Here is a 21,729-nt window from a genome sequence, read left to right as displayed (position 1 = left end):
CACATGCTTTGATTGTTTCCTTTGCCCAGTTTATGCTTTGACTGATCCTCCGTGTTCAACTTCTGGATGTTTTGTTATCACTTTTATATATAGAAGAGGAAACCATACTTAGCTCTCCATATATTTCTGATGAGACAAAGCATTCTTTGCTGCTGCCACTGCTTGTGACTTGGAGATGCAACGAAGGTTGCTACCCCTCCTGTTTGGTTTCAACCTATTCTAGAGGTTTTGATTCTATTTCTGCCGAGAGAAGTGAGAAAAAGAGATTCCCTGGAAGTTTGGTTGATGAAGAAGAAGTGAATTCTCCTAATTGTTTTTGAACCGGTGGGATTGGGAATTGGTGGAAAATCCCACCGTTTGCTTTGTTTTGGGGAGTGGGAAAGCAAAGCTTTTTTTATTCCAAAAGCTGAGACATAATGATAAAGGATTCATAAACCCATTTTTTATATGCCTTTGCCATGTTCCTTTTCTGCTTATTTTTCTATCTTTTCGTAACCAAGCATGCATGATAATTATTTCTTTCAATGTATTGGACTCATCCTCCTTTTTTTATCACTCTACATAAGTGAAAATCACTTTATGTTTTGTCCTTCAACTTTTGCTTGGGAAAAGTTTAAACGAAATCTAGCATATGACTATTTGAACAAATGCTTTTGCCATTCTCATTTTAAAATCATTTTTAGTGGCTTTTGGCCTTGATATTTATTGAAAATGTTAGCATGTGGCAGTTCAAATAAATGCTAATTCCGTTGAAAAATATAATTTTTGATATATTATGGCTGCATCTAATTTTGGGGATCAGATTGCCTACGTACCCTGTGAAGGGATCAAGCCTAAACGTAGTTCATCCCTTGATTTCGGGAAAGTGATTTTTACGGCTGTATCTAGTAATAAAGCTAGACTACCTACGTACCCCATGAAGGGATCAAGCCGAACGTAGTTCACCCCTTAATTTTCGGGATTTGATTTTGATTTTTTTTTTTTATGACTGCACCCATTTTTAATGATAGGCTGCCTACGTACCCCTTTTTTAGGGATCAAGTCATACGTAGTTCAGAGGAAAGGATTTATCTTGACTTGCTTCCTCTGCACTTGTTTCCCTCTCGGAGTTCATTTCACTTTGTTTATGCGTAGAACTTCTTCATGAGCTTTCCATTAACGCATGGGTATATGCATTTCCCATTGGCGTTAGAGAGTTCGTAGGCACCTTTGGTGAAGACTTTGGTGACAACATACGGTCCTTCCCATTTGGCTTCAAATTTTCCTTGCATCTTTCTGGTGATGACGACGGGTCTTCGGACGGTTAAGACTAAATCTCCAACAGAGAACGATCTAAACTTAACCTTTTTGTTGAATGCACCTGCCACTTGAGCTTGATAGATTTCAAGTCTTTGTTGCACTGCAAGTCGTTTTTCATCAAGTGCTTCAAGTTCCGCTAGCCTGATTTTTACATTTTCCTCAGGATTTGTCAGTTGTGTGGCTACTCTTAAGGAAGGTAGTTGAATTTCCAAGGGTAGCACAGCTTCTGATCCATACACCAGACTATATGGAGTACATTGGGTGGATGTACGGACGGTGGTCCTATAGGCCCATAATGCTTCGGGAAGGCGTTCGTGCCAATCTCTTTTGTTCTTTGCCACCATTTTTTTTAAGATGTTGCACAACACTTTGTTGAAAGCCTCTGCTTGACCGTTGGCGGTTGGGTTGTAACTTGCGGAGAAGGCTTGTTGAATGTTGTACTTTTTGCAAAGATTATCCATGGCCCTACACTTGAAGTAGAGGGCGTTGTCTGAGATTATTTTGGACGGGACTCCGTAGCGATAGATTATGTTTTTCTTTATGAAATTTGCAACATCTTCCGCTTTCACTTCTTTCAACGGTATTGCCTCAGCCCACTTTGAGAAATAATCCGTGCCTGCTAGGATGTACTGATGTTGGAGAGACGATTTTGGGCTTATCATGCCTATCACATCTAAACCCCATGCATTGAATGGCCAAGACAAGATGGTCGGATGGAGGGGCAATGGATTTTGGTGCTTGAAGTCTCCATGTATTTGACATGCCCGACATGACTTCACATGTTTCATCGCGTCTTGAACCATTGTAGGCCAGTAATACCCAAGTCTTTTCAATTGAGCTGCAAGCTTAGGTCCAGATTGATGGGCTCCGCAAATACCGGCATGAGTTTCGGAGAGAGCATAGGCTGCTTCTTCTTTTGATAAACACCTTAGCAATATCCCGTCAAAAGACCTTTTGTATAGTGTGTCATTCAGATACACAAATCGGTTGGCCCTTCTTCGTACATCAACTCTTCCTCTGGGATCAGTTGGTAGTTTTCCATATTGAAGATAGTCAATCAAAGATTGCCGCCAATCAGAACATTCATCTACTTCCAGGACTGTAACCACGTTGACTTCATGGTTTTCTTCAATCCGCTTTAGTGTTGAAGGAAGTATATGTCGTTCTCCTACTGTAATTTTAACTTCTCGTTCCTCAGGGAGAGTTAAAGATGCCGCTAGCTTTGCCAATGCATCGGCTTTGTTATTTTCAGACCTTGGAATGTGATCAATGTTGATTTCTTGGAATTGTGACACCAAGTGTTTTGCTCTTTCATGATACAAGGTTAGATTTTCATTTTTCACAGCATATTGACCATTCATTTGTTTGATGATTAACTGTGAATCACCATAAGCTTGAAGACAATCGACATGTAGCTCAAGTGCAATTTCAAGTCCAATGATGAGTGCCTCGTATTCTGCCACATTGTTTGAACATAATTCCATGAGTGAAAATGAATACGGGATTAGGCCTCCACATGGTGTGATGAACACAATACCTGCCCCCGCGCCTTTTTTCCTTGCTGCTCCGTCGAAATAAAGTTGCCATTGAGAAACGTATGTTGAGAATACTTCTTCATCCGACAAATCGCTTGGTAACTCCATGTTGTCGGGAACAGGATGAGCTGCTAAGAAATCAGCTAGTGCTTGTCCCTTTATAGCTTTTTTAGAGACATACTTGATTTCAAATTCCGATAGTAGCAAAGACCATTTTGCAAGACGATCGGATGGCACTGGTTTTGACATCAAGTATCTAAGCGGGTCCGCTTTAGATATCAAAGTAATGCTGTGTGACAGTAAGTAATGTCGTAATTTTTGTACAGCGAAAACTAAAGCCAAGCAAACCTTCTCAATAGGGGTGTAATTTTGCTCTGCCCCTACGAGCGTTCGACTTAAATAGTAGAGCGCATTTTCTTTTCCTTCTTCATTGTTTTGTGCAAGCATTGCCCCCAGTGAGCGTTCAAGTGCTGCAATATACAAAATTAAAGGTTTCCCTTTAATTGGAGCCATTAACACCGGGGGTTTCAAAAGATATTTTTTAATGCTGCTGAGAGCGTTTTGACATGCGTCATCCCACACGAAAGGCACATCCTTTTTCATCAGCCTTGTGAATGGTTGACATCTCCCAGATAAGTTTGAGATGAATCTTCTGATGTATGCCAATCTTCCTTGTAGTCCTCGTAGCTCTCGCAGGTTTCGAGGATGAGGCATTTCCATGATTGCCTTGATTTTTGAAGGGTCGACTTCGATTCCTCGGTATCTTACCACAAAGCCAAGAAATTTTCCGGATGTTACTCCAAATGCACATTTCAAAGGATTCATCTTTAATTGATGTTTTCGGAGTCTGTCAAAGACTTTCTTTAAGTCGTTCAAATGACGTTCCTTTTTTCTTGTTTTGATGACAAGATCGTCCACATAACATTCGATGGTGCTATGTAACATATCACTGAAAATGATTGTCATGGCTCTTTGGTATGTGGCTCCTGCATTTTTAAGTCCAAACGGCATTACAGTGTAGCAGTAGATTCCTTTCGGAGTGCGGAATGCTGTAAGTTCTTCGTCTTCAGGTGCCATTTTAATTTGATTGTACCCTGAGAATCCATCCATGAAAGATAGAGCCTCAAAACCGGTTGTGGCGTCTACCAATAATTCAGTTATTGGAAGCGGGAACTCGTCTTTTGGACATGCGTCATTAAGATCTCTGAAATCTATGCAGACACGAATTTGTCCATTTTTCTTTTTTACCGGTACGATACTGGCGAGCCATGTAGGGTACTGTACTTCCCTGATAAACCCAACGTCTATCAGTTTGTCAATTTCAGCCTTAATTTGTACTTCAAGCTCAGGTCGAAAGCGTCGTGGTGCCTGTTTAACATAACGCCTTTCCTTTGATACAGCCAATCTATGAACTGCAACCTTAGTGTCTAAACCAGGCATATCTTGATAGCCCCATGCAAACACATCGCGGTAATCTTGGAGAAGACATTTGTAATCTTCTAATTTTTCCGGTGTTAGTAGGGCACTTACAAATATAGGCTTTGGCTCGTCATCTATTCCGAGATTGATTTCTCGGAGTTCATCCACAGTGGCTTGCCCCCCGTCTTCTATTTGAGGTGGTGCCGGTTGAGCGTTGTCAATAAACTCGGTTGAGTTATCACCATTCTCATCTTTTTCATCTTCAATGGTGACGCAGTTTACTTGAGCAACATTATGAACCTCCTCTTCTGTGCTTGATTCTTCATCCATTTCATAGGCTTCACTTAGAAGTGGCGGTGCATTGTTGTGGGTTCTGAAACTTGCGCAAGCACGACTTTGCCCATTTTTCTTTTTGACAGGAAAGCAGGTGGGGAATTGCCTAGCAGGCTCAATTGGCTCGTTATCAGACTCCTTACCTCTTTCTTTGCTACCGATCATGCTAACTTGAACAACATCTTGTTCCTCTTGTGCATCATTATTTTTGTCTTGGTTTATCTTCACCTTTTGGCTTTTGACTCTCCATTTTTTGCTTTTATGAGATTTCTTAGGCTGAGAATTGGTGATTTTACCAAGTCGTTGAAAGACTGAGACTCGAGGTGGCTTGCTGTTGGACTCTTCTTCAGTCAACATTGCTTTCTCGAGATTAGTAAAGCCTTCAAACTCATGATTCTTGGTTTCCGAGACAAATGCTTTGAGCATTCCATTTCCTTGGTGCACTGTGACATTGATAGCACTCCTTTTAGCTTTATGCCCCTTTGCTTTTATCTTTAATGGAACTTTTGACGAAGACTCATTTCTTTTGAACGAAACAATGCGACCATGTTGACCATTATTCCTTTGCAGATTTGTTGAGACTATCAAACTGCCTCTAGGAATTGATTGGTTAATTCTGCGTAGAGGCTTCGTGTAGCTGGTCACTAGTGCTTCAAATGCATTTTGGATTTGTTCCATTGCCTTATTTTCAGGTTTTCTTTGATCTTTTAATGAACGGTTGAGAACTAATTTTCGGGACTTTGGAGTTTTAGAACTCACAATTTTGACCAGCCTTGACGGCTTTGCCTTTTCCACAATTGGTGATTGTGATTCCTTCTGCACTACTTCATCTTTTGTTGGTTGTGAAAAAGTGACCTTTGACTGTTTGTAGAATTTTGCATCTGCATAATTCACTTCTTCACCCCTAAATGGGTCAGTGTCCGCTAGAACTGTCTTGACTTCGCCATTTATCAAAAACTTGAAGCACTGATGGAGTGTAGAAGGAACAACACCATATGTATGAAGCCACGGACGCCCTAATAAAACATTGTAAGATGTGTTAGCATCGATTACATGGAAAAGGGCGTCGGAGTACAACTCTCCTATCTCCATTTGTAAGGCTATCGTTCCCATTGCTTTTTGTCCCATTTGATTGAAGCCTTGAATAGTTAGCATTGATGGTGTTAGTTGACGAACATTCATCCCCAAAGCTCGTAGTGTTCGAAGAGGAAGTAGGTTTACTGCTGATCCACAATCAAGCAAGATCCGATTTATTGATGTATCTCCTACCAGTCCACTAACGTACAAGGGCCGATTATGATACTCGTTTCCAAGTATAAGGTCATTTTCATCAAATGTGATGCTTGCGAGGCAGCAAGCGCAATACCTTGGCGACGTTGTATCCACTTCTGCAAATTTGAAGTTTGTTTCAAATACTTCAGGATTTGTCAAGGCCGTAATGAGTGCTTCCCTAAGCTCCTTTGACATTTTCAGAGCATCGTACACACTGAGAAGAGATGGAATGCGCTTAAGATGGTCGATGATGTCATATTTGCCATCTTGGGACTGTAGCACATCTTTTGCATGTCTCTTAGAGGTACTTGCTTTTGTGGTTGAGACTGAAATTTCTACTGCAGGCTTTACAGTGGTAATGACTGGAACTTGTTTTGCACTTGGTTTATCGGAATGTTTGACTGAATCAACTACTTCTTTTCCTTCTTTCTTGTCAGCAGACAGGATCCTTTGACCAGAGCGTAGAGTTATTTCATCTACCTCATCATCATTGTGGATTTCACATGAGGTCGTGAGACAATTTCCAATTTCTTCCTCGCCTCGCTTACTCTTAAAAAGTTTTGGAGGGAGGTAGTCTCCAAGGGTTATTGGTGTTCTGAAGGGCTGCTTGTACTCATCATCTTGAAAGATTTTAGGCCTTCTTTGAGTATTCTTCTTTTTTTTCTTTCCATCCTTTGAGGGTGGTCCACTCCATAATTTTCCTTTTGATCGCTTTGTGGAAGAAAGACGTTTAGCAATCTTTTTCACCTTCTTTTCACTGACGGTTTGCCATTCGTCTTCGGATTCAAGTGATGACGAATCCTCCCAAACATCAAAACTTGGTGCCGTCATGAGCTCGTACAGAGTTGGAATTTTTGGATTTCTGGAACGAGGCATGCCAGGATAAGCATGGACAACTGTGGTTTCATTATCGACATGGAATCCTACAGGGATTGCCCCTTCTGGTAATGGAGCGGAGGGTGTTGATTTTCCTTCGATCATATTGGACGTTGCCGTCTGATGTTTTGAGGATGAATCCACTTCGATCTCATGCTTGTTGATTTTTTCTTGAATTATATCCTTAAGGATATAACAATCTTCTATCGTATGGCTGATGAGTCGATGATACCGACAATACTTTGGATCATCGGTCTTATTTACTTCAGCAGGACGCTTTGGTTCAGGAAGCGTGATCATCTTTGCTGCAAGGAGTTCATCGAAGATAGTTCCAACATCTTCATCATCGAAACTATATTTAACTTCTTTTCTTTCCTTAAGCGAAAGCCTCCTCGTCCCTTTGGTTTCTTCTTTTCTTTTTATATTGTCACTTTTCTTGTCTACTTTGACAAATGTCGCCATAGAATCTCCCTTCTTCGACATTCTTTTGTTATCTCCTTTCTTGATGTCGGACTTCTTTTCTAAGTCTTGAATCATTTTTCCAATTACATTTTTCCGGGACATTTGCTTCTCCACATTACTTGCCTTAGATACCAACTCGTCGAAAGTTCGAGGCTCTGCAATTCCTACAAATGTTGCAATCTCAGGGATGAGGTTATTGTAACATATTTGCACTGCCGAAAATTCAGAAATCTTTTCCATGCATTGTAGGTTAAGGCTTCTCCATCTTGTGATGAATTCGCTCGCGCTTTCTCCGAACCTTTGTGTTGTTTGAGCTAAATCCATTAACGTGACCTTTTTCTTTGAACTGACGAATTGAGCTAGAAAAGCTCTTTGCATATCATCCCATGTTATAATAGATCCTGGCTCTAACTGAGTATACCATGTGAAGGCGGACCCTTTGAGTGATTGAACAAACTGTCGAACCAATAAGGGATCTGACTGCGATGTTTCCCCACAAGCTAAGTAAAAATGAGCTAAGTGTTCTTGAGGAGAACCACTTAGACCATCAAATTTATCAAAGCTCGGTTTTTGATACCCTTGGGGAAATGGCACCGTGTCATAGTGAGCTGGATAAGGTTTCCGATATCCGAGAATTGGTGTCGTTAAAGACATTTGAAATTCGCGAATCTTTTCAGCGAAAATTGCATTGATATCTTGATGCGTAAGTTGGCTACCGGAACTTTCTCCTTCTGTTTCTTTCCTTGCTCTTTCTCCAGCATTATTTATACTAGCTTGAGCGGCTAACTGAGCTGCTAAAGTCGCAATTTCAGCTTCCTTATTAGCTACCAAAGCCGCCATTTCTGCTTCTTTTTCCGCTAGTTTTCGTTGCATTTCTAGCAATTGTTCTTCTGTATTTGATGCGCCAGTCATCAGAACTTGCATGTTCTCAGATTCGACATCTTCATTTATCTCCAACCTTTGGAATTGAGTCATTACTCTAGGAATCTCTTCTTGGAAAAAAGATTCATTTCCTTCAAGAGTATCTCCAAGGGAAGATGAACTCTCGGGAGAATGGTTTGCCAATACTCGGGTCCTTGCACGTGTGATAGGCCCCTCGAATTGAATGTTGTTACCTTCCTCGACAACTTCATAGGCCTTGGCCTTTTGTTGAACATTTCCAGACACTATTGGCAAGGTTTCTTCATTTTCCTCGACGGAGGTCATCATGACCGACTCCGTTGTAGGTAAAGTGATTGGGATTGTTCCGATCATGATTTGAGTAATGACGGGAACCTTGGTAAGTGGTGATGATGTCACTTTGACAATCTTGCGTCGAGGCACCTTGGTGTCCTTAGATGAAATAGCCCCAAGAAGCTCCCTTGAGATGATTTCAATATCTTCAAGTACACGCTCCTTAGCGATCTTATTCCTAAGAGCTCGTGCTGCTCTCTTCCTTGCGTTCCTTAGGGCGTTCTTGGACGAGCTTTTCTTCGGTCCAACTTTGATGACTTTCACAGCCACCTTGCTTGTTTTTGTTGCTACCTTGGTCTTCACCATGCTGCAATTAGTTGGTGCTTGATCAATGGTGAATGAGATTCGGTGACTAGCATGTTTTCCATGTCCAAGCTTGGATTCAGCAGCAGGGAGTTCGTGGAAGTAAACAGTAACTTGTGGCGCCATGTTTCCTGTTTACAAAAAACAAAAAAACCATAGCACATTAATTATCTTCAAAATTAGAGATGAAAGGGAAAATGGGTCCCACCGGGCGTGCCAAAAATTATGTTGAGCAAAAATTGTACACAATATGTAAACAAATAATTCACTCGACACAATTTCACCCTCATTCAGTTTTCCGAAGAGGGTTTTATTAATTTGAGTTCGACCCATTCTAGGCTACACGCCTATTAATTACAATCTTTCTTTTGGGAAAGAAATACCCTTTGATTCCAATTCGAATAAAAATGTAACTTGAGGATTTTGGTATTTGTTTGATTTTATGACTGTACCTAGGTTGAATCCTAGATTGCCTACGTACCCTCTTGAGGGATCAAGTCACTCGTAGTTCATGTATTTGGTACTTGTTTGGATTTGATGCCTTGTGCAGTTTTAGCTCATGCGGGCGATGAGCATGGTGCCTTATGCAGTTTCAGCTCATGCGGGCAAGGAGCATTTGAAAATTTGATATGGCTTCGTGCCATTTGAGACTTTTCTTCGGCTTTGTGCCACTTGAGACTTTGATATGGCTTCGTGCCCTTTGAAAACTTTTCTTCGGCTTCGTGCCATTTTGGTATTTGATAGCAGGAGTGAATTTGGTTTATATAAACCAGGGATTCGTTTCGGTTTCACGGTTGCGTCTAAAACTTGATATTAGACTGCCTACGTATCCTTAATGGAATCAAACCGGCGTAGTTCATTATCTTGATTTCATGGTTGTGTCTGAAAATTGATACCAGACTGCCTACGTATCCTTAACGGAATCAAACCAGCGTAGTTCATAAATATCTCCCTATTTTTGGGAAACAATGATGTTTTTTCAATCTTTGGTGTCATAGAGCCATTGCCGTGAGTTTTAATCCATGAACCATGCTCATAATACTCACGTTCCTTTCTTTATTATATATATTTGTAGTGTTTGGATCAAACAGGCTTATAAGATGGAAAAAAAAAACATATGGCAGCCCTCTCCTTTTTATTATATATATTCTTTTGATTTTTCGACCTCATTCAGTATAGGTCCTTGAACCCATTTGATTTGACCCACCAAACTCCTGACAACAAACTTTACTTTCTCTCTTTTTTTTATGCAACTCTTCCAAGTCCAAAGACTTCTCTTCTTTCTTCTACGTGACCAAGCTCCCACGTGAGGTGCAGCTTTATTCATTCCCCTCTCTTGCGAAATGGCCTCAGAAGTCCTCCTTTTCTTTGACTCTAAATTCCGGTAGTCTTCCTCTAGAAGCAAAAGGTAGCAGCTCCGCAATACTTGGGCTCCTAATGATTTCGTAATGTTTTGAAACTCTTTTCAGATTTGTCAGCCGATGAATTCCAAAATGAATAAGGGTAAGATTGGTGAAGTTTGAACTCTTTTGAATTGCTCCAATTTTATCCTATCTTCCTTCTAAATCGCGGAGGCTTCTTATGTAGGTCGCAAATTTCTGTTCTTTCTACTGCCTCGGCTCTTCACCACTTGCTTGTCCTCTTTTTGTGGCTTGAATTCAAGGCGAAAGAGGAAGAAGATAACCAGCAGGTAACCCCGTTTTCATTTTTCTGTGTTCTGAATTTCATTTGTAGTGGGTTGAAGCTCTGAACTGTGACTGATTGGTTTAATTAATTCGTGCAGAAGTAACAGAGTCTCTTCGATTGGTTGTTTGGACAAACTATTTTGCAGTACTTTGAAAACAAGTGTTGATTCATGGCTCCAAAGGTGGGAATTTGCATTCTTAAATTCGTAGTAATGCATTCCTCGTATCTGCTGTATTTTGAATGAGTTTTGATGTATTAGAGTGTAAGTATTCGCTGGCATTTCTGTTTCCACAGGGGAAATTATTTGACTGGTCTTGACAATGGGGATTTGGACACACTTTTTGTGTTCCCATTCGTATTTCGTCTTGAATACTTGCCATATTTTCTAATTAACACTTGTACAAAGGAATGCTTTTCCCAAAATCTTTTGTAGTTTTGACTTGTCTTCTAGTCCCTTGGGTGTTTGCCATGTGAATGAGTTTCCTAAATAACTTGGCAGCAAGCTTCTCCTTCTTTGTAGACTTGGGACAACAAGTGTTTAATATAAAGGCTTTGAACCTTTTTTTTTGTCCCATCTTCTTGTGGCAAAGAAGGCTTTGAACCTTCTTTTAAATGTTTGTGGCAGAGAAGCAGGCGAAAATTTTAATTTTGACACAATGAATATCTTTGCTCCATCTTCACGTGGCAAAGAAGGCTTTGAACCTTCTTTTGGCTGTTTATTCAAAGATTGGGAAATTTCATTTCTTTCCTTTTTGTCTTGTAGCAGTCTTTGGTCAAGAGTTGTGTTTGAAAACTTTTCTTCTTGTGGAATTGGACCAGGCATGAGTCGGTTAGGGGAAGTTTCAGTTTTCTTTTCTTTTGCAAACCATCTTTTCCATGTTCTCCTTTTCCTTGGACTCTTTCCCCAATAAGTTTTCATATAATTTTTAGCCAAAGGCAACCTCCATGCTTTGTACCCGTGGGTAGCAAAAACACCAAACAGAATAATTTCCTCTCTTTCTTGTGTTACATCTTTGTATGTGTTGTGTCCTTGCTGTCTTTTCTTCATAGAGACCAAATATGAGTCGGTCAAGGGGAGCAAAAGTTGCATTTTGCTTCTTTTCCCTTGTTTATTTGCCACAAATGCATCTGTTTTGGACCGCAAAGAATGAGTTTCTTCTGGCTTTATGCAACACGGCATTTGCCAAACCCATCTACTTCAAGTCGCATAATGTACAGACGGCATGTATGGGTTACTTAGACTTTGATTGGAACTTCACGGGGTGGTCTAGGCCACCCTGAAGAAATTCATGGGATTCTTGGAGATTATCTCTGCTGCTTGTTAGTGGGGAACTGGTAGATTTGTTCAGAGTCTCCACCTCTATCTGTTTGGTGCAGGAAAATACCAGACAAAGAAACAAAAGCCAAAAGGCTAAAAGAAAGATTAGGAAAAACAAATCATTTGCCGTGGACCTCTGCATGTTCTTCCCCTTTCTTTTATTTTTGCCTTCTATTTGTTTCTCTATGGTGGTCTATGCCGCAACGCTTTTTGCGTTGCTCTGCTTTTGTTCTTCCTGCAACGAAACAAGAGACAGAAAAAATAATTTAAATAGAACTTGTTTCATACCTGGTGATGAATATTCTTATTTGGTTCTTGACTCGAAAGCACGAAGGTTGAACTGCTTGCTCTCTTTCCTGACAGCACTTCGTTGCTCTGAGTATTTTCTCTCAATGTTTCTCTATTTTTTTTTTCTGCAGAGTATCCCCTCTTTTTTTTTTGTTCCCCCTTACTTGCTGCAGGTGATGCTTATTTATAGGCATCCTAGGAAAGCTCTAGAATTTGTTACGTGGGGGAGAGGTAGAGGCCATGACCTCCTGCCACTTTCTGTTAACCACCATTTCTGACTCCACGTTCCTTTTTGTTTGCAGAAAATGGGGAGCACCTGTTTTTTTCTTTTGTGCACGTTACTTCCCCACTTTTGTAGGAGAAAAATATAATTTTATTTATTTATTTCTGGATGTATTTGTGGGTAAAGCCCATCCTCATCTTTTGGGCTTGGATTACACCTTGTAGTTTGACCCAATTTGTGTGGACTCTATTTTTTCATATGTTTATTATTTTTTTGTTCAACACTTTTATTTTACAAAATTTGTTTCATATTTGTTTTTAAATTTCATTTTTTCCTATAACTTCTATTTCACAAAATTTGTTTTATTTTATTTTAAATTCTATAACTTCTTTTTCACAAAATTTGTTTCGTATTTTTTTTTTAAATTATATTTTTTTTCCTATAACTTCTATTTTACAAAATTTGTTTCATATTTTTTTTTAAATTATATTTTTTTCCTTTAACTTCCTAAGCCATTATACAACATTAAATTAAATTAAGTAACATGAAACAACATTAAACAATATGAAACAACAGTAAATAACATTAACCAACATACAAATTATACAACATAAAAAAACATTTAATAACATGAAACTTAAATAACATTTTTAAAAACATTTAACAATATAAAACTTAAACGTCTACTCCATGCTTCTTAAGCCCAAAGATGTGCAACAAAATCCTGTTGTAGGTAATTTTTTAAATTTAATTTGTAGTTTTTAAATTTAATTCGTCGTTTTGAAATTTAAGTTGTAGTTTTTAAATATAAGTTTTATTTTTTGAATTTAAGTTGTTGTAGTTTTTAAAGGGAAATGATAAACACACACCTTTTATAGCTTTCTACACACCCTTGGCTAATCATATCCGTTGTTTTCGTTTGATTTATTCAATCCGATGGCCTGGAACAAAGAGGGGTGTGGGAAAAGCTATAAAAGGTGTGTGAAAATCAGCTCCCTTTTTAAATTTAAATAATAAATTATGTTTGGCCCTTTGACCCTCGGTTGGAGACGGAAGAAAATATGACTTTGTACCGTTTATTAAAATATTAATATCTTGAAGGACCAGAGAGCTAAAATGAGTCATCTGACCAATTATCAATTGGAGATGGTCTAAGGGACTAAATAAGTACTTAATCCCAAATACAATGCCCAAGTTAAAACCGATAAGTCAATGAAGGTAATTCTTAAAACTGACAGCACCTTCATTTCAACGAAACACTGTTAAACCACACCCTTCAGATCACATCTAACATCCAAGATCTTATCTTTGCTACATATCCTACGGTCAATAACTCTTCGTCGTTTCTATTGCTGTCAACCTATCTTTTCTGCTACTCCTTCGGGATCCAGGTCCTAGTGGCTACGGTAGCATCAAAATTCTCTACCCAAGTACAATATCCTCAAAACCCTAACTAAAGTCCCCGATTTCCCAAAACCCTAAATTCCCCTCTCCTCAAATTCTTTCTCAATTAGGGTTTTCTCTGTCTAGAAACTCGTTTGTGGGCATGGAGATGGACAGCCTCTGCTCAAACGGCTTCGTTTTGGACAGTTTTCTCTGCTCTGTGGTGCAGGCTGTGGTGGCTGAGGCAACCATTGCTGCTGCTGCCAAGTCTCTTGCTTTGTCCTGCTTGATGGTATATTTTCTCTGACTTCACAACTAATTTTGCCTCAATTTTGTGGTCTGAATTGTTTTTAATTAACAATTTTATGTTATTTGCTTAGTTTAGTTGTGTTTGGTTTAGTGCATTGGGATTTCTCTAGGTAATTTGGGGGTTTTATTTTATCTTATTTTTTAGCTTCAAGAACTATGACGTTCTTCCGTATTTTATATATTTTGTTTTTACTTTTGCTAATATGTTTGTGATGATTTTTTTTTTTTGCTCCCTGTGGTTTTCATAGTTTTTACTCTACTTAGGACTATGTGAATTTGTTGAGATGCTTGTCGGTTTCCCCTTTTTTTTCTTTTTTTTTTTAAATTTTATTTTTTATTACTGTTCGGAATCTTGTACTATACTTTTTTCTCATACATTTTTACAATTGTAAGATTTCTGATGTGCTGTTGTTTTAACTAGTGTTTTTGTCGTTTGTTGAGTATTTTCGTACTGATTCAAACTTGATGTGTGCGGCTATAAAGTATAAACTTGAAAGATGAAAACAAAGAGATTGGAAGAGAGGATTTTTTGTTTAGTTATGTCTAATGTATAGAATTTGAATGCGTTTCCCTAGATCCTGACTTGGTCAGTGTTTAAATTGTTATTACTTGGAAGTCGACTGAATATAATCAACTTGGGGTTCAATTATATGATGGCCTGACCACTTTTACTTTACGATGTCCTCCAGATGAGATACTTCCTGTGCCATAATGATGATGTGCGATGCTAGCCTTTTGTCCTAAATTATATTGAAAATTACCTTGTGTTTCAGGGTTTTTTGGTTGGCGCATGGTTCTTCTTGAACTAGAGTATATTTCTGCTTTAATATTGTTCTTATAAGGTGGAATATGTCGCAGGGACATAGAAAAATGCAGTCTACAACTCAATTTGTCCTCATGGAGGGGAGGAAAAGGATTGTCATTTGCCTTATGTTGGCTTACAATTATAGGACTAGTGTTTTTTTTTTTTTTTTATTTTATCAAAATTTAACCAGATTGTTCTAGTGGAGGGGAACACTCAAATTTACCTTTCTAGGCCGTAGGTCACGGTCTTGAACAGATAGAGTTGTTGGGGTAGGTTTTAGTTTCCTTCGCTTTTCACGCTGGTGTAAATTGAAATATGAAAGCCTGTGTTATTGGCTTGAGGCATCCTTTATTTCTTCTCTTATCTGAAAATGAAAGTATCAATGATATTTCCATTAATGTATAAAAGTCCAACTCTTCACACCGGGTAAAATAAGCTATCTTAGTGACCATATAAGCTAAGTTGATTCTGACCCTGTGTGTCTGTGTAGCATGACTTATCATGAAGCTGCACTGTCCTAATCTAGTTTTGACTTATTGGCTTATTGCTCTTTTTGCTGCTGAGTTGAACCTTTTCAACTTGGTAAGTAAATACTGCTTATTTTAACTTGTATCTCCATTCACACTCTGGTTTTTTCAGATGGGGTCTATGCCAAACACAATCAATGTTTTTCCCAAAAAACCTGAGGCTGTCACAGAGTTAGTGTTCTGACTTAAAATGTCCACCATTTTATCTTTTATTCTTTTGAAGGGGATTTCTGAGGCCAAAATTTCTATGCAGGTTTCGTATTACTGAGCTTTATGTAGTGGGAAAACCTGGTCCTGAGAACACAGATGCAAGTGAAACCGAGGACGAGGATGATGATGATGATGATGCTGGTGATGACCAGGATGAAGATGGTGGCGACGAGGATGATGCCTCTGGGGAAGAGAAGGACGGTAAAGAAAATCCAGAAGACGAGCCCAAGGCGAATGGTGATGGTGTAAGTGAAGAGGATGAGGATGATGATAAAGAAGATGAGGAGGACGATGATGATGATGACGACGACAACGATGATGGTGATGATGGGGAGGAAGAAACTGAAGACGAAGAAGAAGAGGACGAGGAAGACGAGGAGGAAGACCTTCCTCAGCCACCTGCTAAGAGGAGGAAATGAATTTTTTCTCATTGTTCTTTAAACTTGCCGCCTTTTTCTGGTTATCAGGAATTTGGGGTTGTAGGAGTTGAGTAAAATTTAGGTGGCATGTCCACATATGGTAGAAATGTTCACAGTACTTGTTAAGCTATCAGATTTCTTAGTTCTACACCTTTAATACTTCTCTCTCTCTCTCTCTCTCTCTATGGATAAGAATTACAACGGTGTTTGTGAAGTGATTTGTGCGCACTCTTATCTCTTATGCTCGTTTGTTTATGACTTTTGGACAAAGGGCGAATTAGAGGACAATAGTAGACAGAGATGGGCAGGAACCATTTTCCGACGTCCGTTTCATAAATGGATTATTTATTTCTACATGTATTTTATTTGAAACGAAAAGCATCAAAACCTGTAGGGCCTCCCCCTCAATTAGTTCTCAACAACCACGACTAACAGTAAAAGATTAGGCAGCAGAAGCACGGGAGGATCCCAAGATTATGCGGCTTCGAGCACATTTGCAGTTGTTCGTTACAACAATGTTCCATTCCGGCTTGCCTCCTGCCTCTCGCCCGCTCCGGTAAGTGCCGATGTTGGGGTTGTCCAAAGAGCAATCAAATAACCGTACAAATTGAATCAACCAAATAATTGAAAATAAAAAAAAGAAAAAAAAAGGAAAGACTAATGAAAAGTCCTTAAAAACTTCCATTTAACCATTTGGACAAAAGTTTTCAAAAATACATATACTGTCCTTCAAGGTATTCAGACAGTTTGGTTCCTTATAAAGATATCTGGCATAAATAAATACAGAAGTGATTGCAGCAAGATAGTTTTTAAACACCCTTCATTTATTGGTAAATATAAAAACACAGAAATACAACATAACGTATTAGAAGCAAAAAGTGCAACAGATCTATTTTAGAGACCTTGAGAGAAGAAAGAGAGTTTTTAAGAAATCAATTAGCCATAACCTTAGAAAAATATAGACTGTAGTTTATGATAGATTATCTTAATTTAGAAATTAGTGAACAGAAAAAAAAAATAAAAAATCACCCTAGACCAAAATAGCTTAATTTGTTATTTTCCATTAAGAAAGCATAATCATATTTTATATAGTGAAGAAAATCCACAAACAAATAGTACTGTAGATCTTATTATTAATCAAGTAGAAACTATAAAACTAGAAAATAATAAGCATAATTATTTATTAGACTAGCTGTTAGAATATTTTAGAAAAATTGCATAAAAACTATTAAGCAAAATTTAGATTATAGTACATCTCAATCTAGAAGATAATAATAAAAATATTTTAAAGGTTTCTTAACAAAAGAGAAATAAAAGAACTTATTAATATTATAAATAGTAAGCCTAATCAAGTAGAACTTAGATCACTAAAAAATTGTTGAACAATTAAAATTAGAAGTACAAAAAATTCAAGTAGCAGAAAAATATTTGAGTGAACAAGTAAATAAGTTACATAATAAAATAGATAGATTATTAATTTAATGACCGATTCTAGAACTAATTGGAAATATATTCAAGCTTTGAAAGAAATTAGTTAGTTAGATAAAGAACTAGTATGTTTAACAAACTTTTCGACGCAAGTAGCCAGTAGTAATATCCCTATTAGACAAAATAATTTAATTATCCAATTAGTTTTAAATTTAGCTGAAAAATTAAATCAAATTAAAGAACAAATAATAGAAGTTAATCATAGCACATCTTTATCACTTCCACCATCTTTGTTACAAAAGCTAGAAAATTTAATTTCAAGTACAAATAATCACATTAGAAGATCTAAGATAAACCCTTTTGATAACAAAAAATAAAACTCTTTAGATGAAAAAGAAAAGAAATAGTTAGAGCTAAAGATATTTATCTAAATGTAGAAGAAGCACATGAGTTTATTAGAAGAGGATTTGAGAGAGCACAATAAAATAAATATAATTTGTATCAACTAGGTTTATTTGAAAATAGAAGTAGGATTGTAAGTAACATCTATCAACATGAAGTTAATTGTACTGATAAAGAAGTTACACTTAATTTACTTAGTAAAGAAGCAGTTCATCAATTCAGAAAATCACACTTTAACCAAATTCATATATGAACAATTTCAATAGGAATAGTAAGATTAACTAGAGTGCAAGTAGGCACAAAATTTTTAGTATACATATATGATGATAGATAAGATAATTACCAACAAGTTGCAATAACAACAGTTGAAGTAGACTTAAGTTCAAATTTAGCAGTAATAGATTGTATTCCTAATTATGTTATGACAATTAACGAATTTAGTAAATTTATTAAAGTAAGCATAAGAACAAAAAATTATAATATGAAAGGAGAATATAAGTATTTATGTATTAGTTTAATGTATATTGGAACAATGTCTACTAAATATACTCATAATGTAACATCCCACATCGCCCAGGGGAGTGATCCTTAAATGTATATTTCCATCCTTACCTAGCACGAGGCCTTTTGGGAGCTCATTGACTTTGGGTTCCGTAGGAACTCCAAAGTTAAGTGAGAAGGAGGCCAGAGCACTTCCATGATGGGTGACCCATTGGGAAGTTGCTCATGAGCTTCCAAAAACAAAACCGTGAGGGAATGGTAAGCCAAAAGCGGACAATATCGTGCTACGATGGTAAAGCGGGCCCAGGATGTGGTGGACCCGGGCCGGGATGTGACACATAAGCTTAATTTAGAATTTCAAAATTTAGTTTAAACATTTGGTAGTAAGTATGTAAATATGATAGAAGCAAAACCTGTAGATAATAGTTTTTTAGAAGAAATTCAGTCGACATCACCTAATTTACAAGTAGCAAGAAATAGACAATCAGATAGTTTACAAATATATGAAACTAGTACAGGTGAATCAACAATTAAATTAGTAATTATAAGCAATTATAAAATATAGAAAATGATGAGAGTGAAATTGAAAATGACAGTATTCATATGACTTTTGATAATTTAGATATTAATTTTGTTGAGCAAAATTTTGATCATATTATATAGATAAGCTCATAGACTGATAATTTAATGAAGAACAATATGTAGAAAAATATAAGACATATGATATGATTTAGAACTACATAGAATTTCAGATGAAGAGATGAAAAAATTAAGGCTTTTATTATTAACATCCCACATAATGTTGAATACACCTCACATTAAAATTTAATACCAAATAACTTGTATACCCTAATATGCAATGCAATTTCGACCTCATGAGATTTAAAAAAAAATAATAATAAATTCTAGATACACTCCAAATCACTTTTAACATAAACATCCCAAGAGATGGTTGGATCAAACATTTATTTATTTATTTTTTTCAGTTGGATCAAACAATTTCGACCTCATGCTTGTATCCTTAGATGAGCAAAGAATACCAAGTTTGCAGCGGCTATACCAGGTCAGTTGGACAACTATATTGTTTGCTGCATTTTCATTTGATGACATTGTCACTATCTCGAATCTCCAAAGCTTTCATCACCATACTGAAAACTGGTTTTATTTGTACACAGTATGTAGCTCTCCGAACGCGTGTCAAGCTGAAGAAGTAATACACTTCGTTTAAGAGCTGCATGACTAATTCAGTCATTCAACTGCCACCAGTATTCAAATTTCGAAGTCTCTTGTCAAAAAAACCTGGACACCTCTGCTGCTAAGAATATAATCACAAGAAGACTGCTGTTAGAAATGGACACCTCCATTGCTAAGAATCAGGGCCGGTCTATAGATTTTTGAGGCCAGGGGCGAAGCCAAAAAACGTGCCCTCACTTCATATAAAAAAATTATTTGTTTTTACAGTTAAGACATTGATAAAATTATATTTAGAAAAGCATTTCAAACTCAATAATTTAGAAACACGGAAAAACTAATTTATTTTGTATCCAGAGAAGGAAACCAAAAAACTTCATGCTTATAAGTAGATAGATTATGAGTTTTGTTTTCCATCTGAACTTTTAAAGTGTTTTTGTATAAATCATGAGGTGTTTTTTTCTTATTTATTAACCTTGTCAATATAAGACTAAAAAAAATAATGATATTTTTGAGTCTTTAGGGATATGTATAATTAATGAAAGGGCACCAAATTAACCTTTGGATGACACGTCATTTGATCTAAAAATTTAGTCTATGCATTACCCTTTGTTGAAGATTAGACTTGAATTGGAACGAATGTTTAAAAATAGCAACTCACATAGTTACTAGCTAGTAATTAAAAATAAATTAACAACCAAACAAAAATTCGTAAAAATTGAAAAAAAATAAACATGCACATAGCATTTCTAACTTAGGACCTCTCGCTAATTTTAAATACAAAAACCATTATTTCTAATTAAACTTCTAATCATTTAGCCAAATTTTATAAATTTATACTGTTATGGAAAGAAATTTGTAAAAATTGGAATTTAAATAAGCAAACAGGTGTTTTGAACCCAAGACCTCCTCATTAATTTCAAACAACAAAATCGCTTGTTCTAATAAAATTTCTTTGTCATTAAACCAAATTTTATAAATTTATACTCTTCTGAAAACGTATATAAATATGTCACACTAATAATTTTGGTGCCCCTAATTTTTTTGGGCCCCTGACTGTCGCCCTGCCCACTCTGGGCTTGGGTCAGCCCTGCTAAGAATATAATAACCGGCTAAGATGTGCACCTTATATAACCCCCCAAAAAAAAAAAAAAAAACTCATTTCGAGTATATAGATTTTCTTCCAATGATTCAAGAAGGCATCGATCCAATTTTCTACATACACCTCACATTCTTCTTTAACCTAATTTTATTGTTGTGATTACAGAAGTAAAATATAAAAATAAAACTATAAAAATATGTACATGCACCTAAGATGTGAAGTGTGAGGTGTACGTAGAAAATATGGGGTGTATATTAAGAGTGTAGGGTGTGAGGGTATAATGGGAAACTACGTGGGGTGCATTAAGATAAACTTTGAATAGAAAAGCAAATGTAGGGTGTATCCAACAATATATGAGGTGTTAATAAAACAAGCAAAAAATTAATTTTAAAAATAGAAGTAGAACATATTTTAGGATCAAAAGAATACAATAATTTACTAGAAGTAAAAATAGAATGTAATCCACCAGAAGAAAGTAGTATATCAGGAGTAGAAAATAATCCAAGCTACACAGCTAGAACAGATCAACAATTCTTATGACAAACAAATGAACAATATAATGAGCAAGCATGAGTAGATTATATAGATGAAAAAAATGATGAGATCACCTAGAAAAAATAGGATACCAAACTTGAGAGGGTTATAACAAATTAATATAGTAGGTAATATGTTTAACTTAGATAATGTAGATCCACACAATTGAGAGAAAACAATTGAAAGATGGAAAAAAGGTTGAGTACATGCAACATTAATGTTATATTTTAGTAATTCACAAAATATGTTAGATTATTTTGAGCATACTTTAGATGGTTTAGATTTTTATTATTTTCAATCATGGAAAATTCAAAATCCAGAACATCATTAGGTAGTTAAAACACATTTTAATATGGATGGTTTTATTACTTTAATCAAACAAGAATTTTTAGATCATAATAGATTAGATGACAGAAGTGAACAAGAACAAATAAGAGCTATTAGAAATTTAGAACAATTACAAATTTTGATTTACAGTACATAGCTGAATATTACTCAGATTTCTTTAAATATTTAGGAAGAATAGGTAGAATGAGTGATATTAATTTATTAGATACTTATATGATAAAAATAAAAGGATCAACAAGAGAAAAGATTTGGAATGAATGACAAAAGCATCCAAAGAAAAATGATATTGCAATAGGACCTAGAATTCAACATGTATATGATAT

At 36.6% G+C, this 21,729-nt stretch overlaps 2 protein-coding genes and 1 long non-coding RNA gene across 3 annotated transcripts; 2 read left to right on the top strand and 1 right to left on the bottom strand.

The window, feature by feature from the left end:
• Nucleotides 1-1,124: 1,124 nt before the first annotated feature.
• LOC139198051 (uncharacterized) lies at nt 1,125-8,858 on the bottom strand. Its single transcript, XM_070826303.1, has one exon. The coding sequence runs from the start codon at nt 8,856-8,858 to the stop codon at nt 1,125-1,127; it is 7,734 nt and encodes a 2,577-aa protein (XP_070682404.1).
• Nucleotides 8,859-10,150: 1,292 nt separating this feature from the next.
• LOC139197933 (uncharacterized) lies at nt 10,151-10,841 on the top strand. Its single transcript, XR_011583333.1, has 2 exons — nt 10,151-10,422; nt 10,516-10,841. It is a non-coding gene; the product is annotated as an uncharacterized lncRNA (long non-coding RNA).
• Nucleotides 10,842-13,505: 2,664 nt separating this feature from the next.
• On the top strand, nt 13,506-16,059 carry LOC103441491 (uncharacterized). The gene is made up of 3 exons (XM_008380175.4): nt 13,506-13,922; nt 15,384-15,442; nt 15,525-16,059. Exons 1-3 carry the CDS (start codon nt 13,794-13,796, stop codon nt 15,898-15,900), a joined length of 564 nt encoding a protein of 187 aa, XP_008378397.3. The 5' UTR covers nt 13,506-13,793; the 3' UTR covers nt 15,901-16,059.
• Nucleotides 16,060-21,729: the final 5,670 nt, after the last annotated feature.

Source organism: Malus domestica, chromosome 08 (genome assembly GCF_042453785.1).
Source record: "Malus domestica chromosome 08, GDT2T_hap1".
In the NCBI taxonomy this organism is placed as follows: domain Eukaryota; kingdom Viridiplantae; phylum Streptophyta; class Magnoliopsida; order Rosales; family Rosaceae; genus Malus; species Malus domestica.
The sequence above is the reverse complement of the archived record's forward strand: the minus strand, read 5'-3'. Positions and strand labels throughout refer to the sequence as shown.